Source organism: Protopterus annectens, chromosome 3.part1, assembly GCF_019279795.1.
Source record: "Protopterus annectens isolate FY-2018-M chromosome 3.part1, PAN1.0, whole genome shotgun sequence".
NCBI lineage: Eukaryota > Metazoa > Chordata > Ceratodontiformes > Protopteridae > Protopterus > Protopterus annectens.
This window is the reverse complement of record NC_056732.1, coordinates 1,677,261,962-1,677,271,455: the sequence shown is the minus strand read 5'-3', so window position 1 is coordinate 1,677,271,455 and position 9,494 is coordinate 1,677,261,962. Positions and strand designations below refer to the sequence as shown.

Genomic DNA, 9,494 nt, shown 5'->3' with positions numbered 1-9,494 from the left:
TTAGTGTTGTAGCTGTGGGGAAAAGAGATGTATAATGTCCATTATGCTGGAGATAATATACACATTGGTGGTGAAGTAAAGTGGTACAAAATGAGTAGTAGGGTATGATAGAAATATAAAGTGTATTGTATAATAAAGAAATTATTATACAAACAAAATGATCACATTTTGTATGGGGACAGTTCTGGTTCTGGCATGTTGCACTGCATGATACATACATAAAGGAATACTGAACTGAGTCATCACACACTGAAACCTGTGGTGGTGTGTGAAATTTAGCACTAAAGTAAATTTCTACAGTGGGTTTGAGGGAGTGGACTTGTCCTCACAGACATAGATGCCAAGAATTTCTCTGTGTTGGTTAGGGATGTCTGAGTAGGTAGACCCTCACCAGTGCAGGCTGGGTAGCTTTGCTATGGTCACATCACATCAGTAGCTGCACAATGTATTTGCTCTTGAGATTTGTCATGGTCACAGATATTTTCCTGCATGACAAGGTCATACCACACACATATTCATGGATGGCCAGGTCTGTCTTGTCTGTAAGGAGGTTCTGTCAGCCATGTTTACAGATGATCTACAGCAAGAGATCTTTCGCTATAGGAGACAAAATCCCAATTCTTTTTGTCTCCATGGGAGCCATTCTGCTTTTTAAATGTGAAGACAGACATATGGTAAGCTTTTGTTGTGTGATATCTGACACACACACCATCCCTAAGTATCACACCACACACTCCACATATAGAACAGACTGTGCACCACTTGACTAACACAGAGGCACAGTCCCCTCTAGTGGTGTGTGCTATAGTGCAGCAGTCCATAGCCAATCACAGGCATGCCTCAACTGCACTACACTGTGCAGCATGCACCTATGAAATGTGCTGCTGCACCCTAACGTGATCTCTGCATCCTGATATGTGCTCTGTGTCATAGTCCTACAGCAGCAGCACATGTGCATACCCCACTAAACATGTGAATGGCTATAGCTGTGTTCCCTGTACCTTGTCTGTCCTACTTGACGCTGAACTGTAACATCTATTACCTATGTATCTATGCCTTTTGATGTCTCACATCCACCCCAGGATGCATGCTGTCAATACAGTACCATAGCTAAGGCAGAGCAAAGGGGGTAATTGCCCTGGGAACAAAGTGTTGAATGCATGATTGATTGATCCCAATTGCTCATTAATTCTTACAGGCTTTTAAAATCCAGTATTGCATTTGTGGTCATATCTGAGTGCTGCAGTGCTCTGTGAATGGGTTAAACTGTAGTAGCAACTGATTGTTACAGTTTAAAAGTAAAAAAAAAAAAAAATACTGAACCTGAGAGCAGTAGCACTACATGTGGGATATAAACGTTTGCAACTGCTTGCTAAATTTGAAGCAAAAATGTGGTTCTTTTTTAAACTAAAACCTGAGCACCATAGTGCTCTGTGAAGGTTATAAACTGTAGCAACTGCTTGCTATATTTGTAGGAAAGCATTTGCTACAATTTAAAAGAAATACATTTTTTTTTACACTAAAATAGGAGGAAGGTTGGTCAAGGGCAGGGGCTATTCGCTTGAAGAGCTGTGATGGGGGGACACACAGATTGGGTACTACACATAAGAAGCCAGCCAATTGGCATCCTACAGTTCACTTGAGGAGCTAAGGGAATAGGGGAGCTAGTTGTGGTACCAACACAGGGCGCTGGTTAAGTCAGCTATGCTTCTGTGTTAAATAATCATACAACAGGTATGTAACAGTTTGATTATTGTCCACTGATAAGTGCAGCCTGGCCCTTGTAGGTATGCACCACAACATGAGGATGAGGCCTATTGCAAGCTATTCCTGAATGTCACTAATTCCCCTACAATGGCCTCCAAGTACAGTGATACATGTGCACATCAGTAAGAAACCCCCCCCCTACATCCAGGCCAAAATACGTTTCAAGTGTATTATACCTCAGTCTATATAAATGTCACTGGGTTGTCCCCTTGAACAATAACAGACATGTTTTGAATAGGATATCACCCAACCAAAATACAGAGAAAAAAAAAAACAGCAGCAAAACTTTTTCAAAAGGACTTCCCACAAACATGTAGCATCAGAGGAGTGCAGTTACAATGTCAACTTTCATCTCGAACACTAACAGAGGGACACATCTTAAAAATCATGTCTCCACTACAACACCACAATAGAGAAAGACATTATGAATGGCATTGTCTCTCCCACACATAACAACTGAAAGACACATGGAGAAAGGCACCCTTCCCTTACAATCAAAACCAGGGATACACATTTTTAACAGTCTCCACAACCCCACCCAACATCAGGGAGAGACAGTGTCAACTTCATAACCCACCACCACTCCACACATCACAGAGAAACATTTTGAAACTTAAATACGGTAAGCATGGTGACAAATGATAGTCAGCATTTCAACCCCCAAGTCCCAGGCTTTCATACAAGGCATGACTGCCCTACATCCATCAAACATGCCTTATCATCTCATGAGTAAAGAACAGTGGATGTACACTTCATAGACTAACACCATTTCCTGCATCTCCCACCCCCACTCAACGTTGAGTTATTAACAACCCCCATAACTCAAACAACTCCAGTAGATACTTTATCCAAACAGTTCCCAAACATGTGCAGGCAGTGTTCCTTGAACACTTACCTCAGCTTTTGTAGAAGTGTTAATTCTAAGTAAGTGTTTCTTCTTGTTTCCACTTCCTTTGCTTGATATCAGCAAAGTACATAATGTAATGAGCAATGCAATGGCTGCGGGTGTATTCATCAAGCTGTTTGGTGGCTGATAAGATGGCAATTATACTAATGAGCCAATTACAGGTCAATATCTCTAAATCACACTTTTTACAAAATGAGCATTAGACCAAGGCTGTGCTGCAAGTCATGTGTGACTACCAAAATGCATGGATAGCCATGAAGCACACAGCCCATTCATGGAGGTGTGTTACAGTTCCCACAGAGTACAGGACTATATTAAACCTTTTTGGCAACTTCAAGCTGCACTAAATTGGAATGTAATGTGTGTTCTATGGGCTGCATGCAACCATAATATCATGATATTCACACTGAAAGACCATCCTGACATACATTTATGTACCACTGTACAGTCACATTGTGACATTCTGTGCTGCATTGCTGTCCATTTTTGCATGCTAGATGATGGCAGCAAAATACATCAATGCACATGTGCTATCATATTCCTTTAGACCGTGATCCATGAAGTAGCCATGGTATTCCAAGGGCATTGAGTATGGCAAGACTCCAGATGGTGTTCTAAAGAGTCTAGAATATTTCTGTACTTAATATGCAGAGACCATCATGACCACGTGCTGGGGACTGCTTAGAGTGGTCCTCAGCATAAGATGGTTGCCTGACACTGCCAAGCAAGGTTAATGACTGCTGCAACAGGCATCAGATGCTCAGGAGAACAATGCAGGTACCCCTACAGTATCCTAAGGAGACTTCACCTTGACCTTCTTTGTCGATGGGAAAAAGAGATTAAAGAAGATGCTCCTTCACATGATGGGTGCATCTGACTGTATTGTAATACTTAACCTCCAGGCCAATTGCAAGACATACGAATCATGAATAGTTATATTTGCTTACATGGGTTTTTGCTCCTGAGAAGAATAAGAACAACAAGTTCCTCTTTCAAAGACATATGAATGGTCCCCAGATGCAGGGGTAAGAATGCATATGTAATAATATACCAGCATGTAGACATCATAGCACCACATTTGTTTAATAGTATGTTGTGGGTACTAGTGACACACCTGTACTGTACAAGTAGACTACCATGATGTCCCACTCCTCAGTCTGTGTGCGGTACCAAAACCTTCAGGCTAAGGGTCGTACACTTGCCACTTCTTCCCCCTTCCAACATGCCAAATGTTGATTTTACCCCTAATTTATCCACTGCCATAGTCCAGCCATTCATACAGGGTGCACTTGTTGGATTGCCCAGCCTATTTTATGTACTACCCCATCTAAGCCCATGACAGTGCCAGTTTTACATGGCATACCTAAGCATGATTCCTTTTCAAAGACTCCATCTAGCACTACTGGTGACATGTGATATTACTGAAATGCTAAGTACTGACTGGTGCTCATGCTCAGGACACTGGGTTTGCAGATGTTGCATGTTGCTATGTCCTACTGGCATGGTCCATATTTTGTTCAATGGCATCTGTATATTAGGCCATGCCCCCATGACATTTTTCGTCCCTCAGCAGTGCAGCATTGCAGCATTACATTCATAGTCCTGCTCCCCCTTTCATGGCCCCTCCTGGCGTACACTGCACCTCTGGCAATGTACTCCCACATACACACAGCGTGACTATCAAAGAGTCTTGTCCTCCTCCTCCTTTTTGTGACCCACAGTCTCCAATTCTACCACACCCTGTAGTCTGCTAGGTCAAAAATATTCTCCACATTGCCAGTGCAAACCTAAGGATATTTTATTTCACCAGGTATTTTTATACTTGATAATCTTACACAAACCTGATAATGTGTTTCTGTTATATGTGTCTCTTTACTGCTATCCTTCCTTTATATTTATGTGTCCGTTGTTTTATTTATTTTCATTTATGCTACTATTTTATACAGTGTCAGCCACAGCTGTGGCTGTGCTGTGACAGTGGCCACCTGGCCATCAATCTAACCTGCCATCCCCTGCTGTATATCCAGCTGCCTTCAGGCCTGCCACTCTACAGGGTCATCCTGTAGGTGTGACCTGTAGGGTATCACTGTGACCTCCAGTGGTCTGTCTTGGGGGGGGGGGGGTGTTGTTACACAATCTCAGGATGCTACCAGCAAATCATGGTATTTTATCCAGCAGGAGATGGAGGAGGTTATGGTGACAATAGTGGTGGACTAGTGGCTAGTTATCTGGACTGGCTGCCTGAAAAATTTCCCTTTGCAACTGACAGAATGACACAACTGCTTGGCCCTGCCCTGTATGTCAACAGGCTGAGCGCAGTGGGGAGGGAGTCATCAAAGGGTCTGATCAGTGGCTGGGTGTTGCCTTAGGCAGTGTGAAAGGGAGCCATCACCAACCCAATGCCCATTACACTGTTCCCATTCTTTATGTTTCATTTCCCTCTCCATTATGAAGTCCACACCTCCCCCATCACCACTTGTCCTCCATACTGCCTGCCTGTCTGTCTCTCATTTATGTCCCCCCTTTTGTGTCAGCACCTCACATGTTGGTCTTCGTATGAATTCTTTGTATGTGTCTCTCCCTGTTGCTGTTCATAACTTCTCCTTACCTCCTTCTGCTTCTACCCTTCTTAAAAAATGGGCAGCTGCCTCTCAAGAAAAATGTTCCCTTACTTCCACACACCCATCCTGCTCCTTCCTTTCCGTTGTCCTTCTGTATGTTTTTCTGCTTGCTATTTTTGCTTTGTGACTGTCATGTACACCCATTTCCTCTATATTAACACACCTAAACTGGTAGAGAATTTGCTGGAAAGCCATTATTATAGCTCCCACTAGTAGTGGTGGAGCTATCCATGTATGGATGAGCATATTTGCTGACATCTACATGCTACATGCACACTTCTGTGATCTATGAGTCACGTGGCAATCATTGTGGTGTGCTCCTCTTTGCACATTCTGTGTGGTTCTTACTAGCAGATTCCTTAATTAGTTCAAGTCAGTTGGGCTGATTGCTTTGTATTCCATTGTTAATTACCTTTAGAAAATATTGCACAGCTATGACTGTGCTAATTTACCATTGCAAATATATTTGAATAATATTTCTGAATCCCAGGGCATGTTCTGTACTCCTTTTCAGGAATGTATTTGACAATTTGGGATCTTCTGTTTTTGACTTGTGCTGCCATCTAAATTTTACTTTTATTTTCTGAATAAAAAATATTTTAAAATGTAAAGGGGATATAAAGCATTGTATTCATCATTATTAATCTGAAATTTACTGACAAACTTAGCACTAATAGAGGAGAACTGACATAATATATTTTAGGCCACTGACAGGAAATACTTAACTAGTACTATAGATATCTTTTTAGATGCTGAAGTGAGATAAGTACAGAACAGACAGGAACAGCTTTTCATCCCAAAGGGTGATTTGTGTCTGATGTGTTTTAAATGGTATAAACATTTAATGATCTATAACACAGCATTTTATTGTCAGGTTTATCTCCTTAATGCTCTTTTTTGTCTCATCAGATGCTAGCTCCTGCCTGCCATGCCCAAATGACCAGTGGCCTAATGAAAGCCTCCAGATCTGCATCTCCAAAGCTGTAGAGTTTTTGTCCTTTGAAGAGCCCTTGGGGTCTGCTTTGACTTCTGTTAGCACCATCTTTTCTGCTGCTGCCATGTCTGTACTTTGTATCTTCATCAAGTATCGTAACACACCTCTGGTGAAGGCCAATAACCGGGAACTCAGTTACCTTCTCCTTTCATCTTTGGTTTTGTGTTTCCTCTGTTCCTTGCTATTTATTGGGAAGCCAAATCCATGGAATTGCTTGCTCCGGCAATTTGCTTTTGGTGTCATCTTCACTGTTTGTGTTTCCTGCATACTTGCTAAAACTGTTACTGTGGTTATTGCTTTCAATGCTACAAAACCAGGGAGCAAAGCTACAAGGTGGGTGGGAACCAGGATTCCAAATGGAATTTTCATCTGTTGCACTGCATTTCAAATACTGCTGTGTTCTGTCTGGTTATCTATCTCCCCACCATTCCCTGAGGATAACAGGAAAACAGCAAAGCAGAAAATTATCATTGAGTGCAATGAGGGATCAAAGACTGCCTTCTACTGCATGCTGGGATACCTGGGCCTTTTAGCAAGTGTGAGTCTAATTGTTGCTTTCCTTGCAAGGACATTGCCAGACAGTTTCAATGAGGCAAAATACATCACATTCAGCATGTTTGTATTTATCAGTGTTTGGCTGTCCTTCATTCCAGCTTATCTCAGCACCAGGGGGAAGTACATGGTTGCTGTGGAGATTTTTGCTATCCTGTCTTCAAGTGCAGGTTTACTGAGTTGTATATTTTTGCCAAAATGTTATATCATTCTGATCAAACCTAAACAGAACACAAAGGAACATTTAATTGGGAGAGGAAATCGTATCTGAATGTAAATATCAAGAGAAATATGTAGTAATGAATAGTATAGAGTCATCATTTGTAATTATGTAACTTTTGTGCATCAGATTGCTAATATAAAATAAGTACTGTATAAAACTCATGTAGCAATGGTATCTGATAACTTCAGTAATAAATTCTTTCCATTTGAATACAAATGTTAATGTGTAGGAATAAGATCACATTACATTTTGAGCTGTGTTTCAGAGAACAGAGTTGCACTACACCTTTTCTTTTTGCATTATCCCTCACTGCTAAAATACATTCAAAACTAGCAAATGTATAAAGAAGAATCTTATTTCTAATATTATAATAATATAATAATATAATATTGTGGAGCTTTTCTCCCCGGGCCTCTGCTGAAAAGGGATTTATATCCAGTTGGACTAGCCCGGTAAACAAATGTAAAATAAATAAATAAAATAAATAATATTAAATAATGTCACTGTTTAGCTTGCTATTCCACAGATTGGCACTACAAACAGGAGGGATGGTTCATAGTCCCACGCTTCTTATATGCCCAAGGGCAATCAGTAAAGAGCACCAGTGCACTTTTATGTAAATCAGCTAAGCATCAATGAACATCACAGATTACAGAGCATCTCAGTGCTGCACTGAAATGTGCACAACAGTTTATCTTAAACATTGTAAAATGGATCAAAACTAGTGTAGTTATGTGGGATTGAAGTTGCATGAATATAAAGTCGTGATTTACTTTGGCTAACTTTGTTATTTGGATATGTGCCGGTGCCTGCACAGATATCACAGTCTCTCTCACAAAAATCTGAAGAGATCGAGCTAACCAGCTTTAATAAGTTTTACTTCTTAACTGTAAGGGTACACTTATGTGGACACCCTGATTAGCCTTTAGTAAAAACTGGAAAGGGAGAAGGTAAGAAAGAAGGAGATTAGAGAGAGAGAGAGGAGAAGGGACCCACAGAAGAAGACATGAAAAGGGTTGTACTGGAGTAGGTGGGAGAGGAGGGGTACTTTGTGTTTGTGGGAGATAGACCCCCCATTTTTCCAAACTTTTTTATATGAGGTAGTTGGAGAATGAGTAAGGGAAGACAGTGCAGAAGAGAGGGCTAGGAAAAAGTTAAGGAATTCATGAAATATAAAATACAGACAAATTTGGAGTAGTGGTTGGCTGATGGTGCACAGAAGAAATATAGATGATAGCCAGATAGATAAAAAAGGGTGAGGCTAAGGAGGTGTGAAGTTTTGTTCACAAACTGGTACAGAGGACTTCAATTATCCCGTTTCTATGATGACCCTTGAGAAGGAACTAATATCATGTAAGGTAGAGGCCTCCACTGGTTCTGTACTTAGAGCCAATTGGATCAGCAGGTCTTGTACCAACTAGAGGAGGCCTTAGGTGTGTTGAAGGCTTCTCCCAATTGCCCACTTAACCACTGCCTCAACTAGGTCCCAAGGCTTGTGGTGTTAGTGGCTTTCCAAGCTGCCATGCACTCTGGGCCCACAGGATTGGAACCACTGTCCTAACTCTGTAAAGACATCTCCAGACTGGCAAGAGGAAATGGTGAGTGGTCCCTCACCTGGGAAGGACATGGCTGAGCTGCCGCTGAGATTTCTGAATCTGCAAAAAAAGGAACATAAAAGGGAAATGGTTGATCCCCCAGGCCCCTACTTGTAAATGTTTAATTTCCCAATCCCCTGTTTCACTTATCAAGATTACCAGAACTTGTCAGAGATTTCAGATGCATTGCTAGGCTTAAAAAGGCCCTTGTTGTCATTAGCCTAATAAAACACCTATGAACCTATGAGAGAAACAAAAAAAAATAAAGAAAAGAAAAATAAGAGGTTGAAAGATCGAGAGAGATACATATATACACACACACACACACACACACACACACACACACACACACACACACACACACACACACAAACTCTATGACTACTCCTAATTTGTAATTTTCTGCAAATTGGGTCAACTAGAGGCCCCTGTCATTGGTCTTGACTTCTAGCCAAAAGGCAGCAGTCCCAGGACTGATTCATGAGGGTCTCCACTAGTGGTTGGCTTGTTTATAGAGGTGAACTCCCAAGTACTAACTTTCTTGACCATGTCTGTGAGCCATTTGACTTTCCATCAGGTGACATAATTTATACCAAACCTCTCTTGAGTTTGTCAGCAATGCCCGAGTAGGGTATATATATATATATATATATATATATATATATATATATATATATATATATATATATATATATATATATATATATATATATATATATATATATATATGTACATACATACACGTTTTTTTCATTAAGTCTGTTTCTATAATCACATCTATGTAAATACATACACACATACACACACACACACACACACACACACACGTACACAT

At 40.8% G+C, this 9,494-nt stretch overlaps 1 protein-coding gene across 1 annotated transcript in view; it reads left to right on the top strand.

The window, feature by feature from the left end:
- Window positions 1–7,112, top strand: part of LOC122797835 (vomeronasal type-2 receptor 26-like) — a 159,509-nt gene extending 152,397 nt beyond the window's left edge. Inside the window, exon 4 of the mRNA XM_044066356.1 lies at window positions 6,205–7,112. Within this exon, the coding sequence (XP_043922291.1) occupies window positions 6,205–7,112 (908 nt within the window). The remainder of the gene's footprint in view (window positions 1–6,204) is intronic.
- The last annotated feature ends 2,382 nt before the right edge of the window (window positions 7,113–9,494 follow it).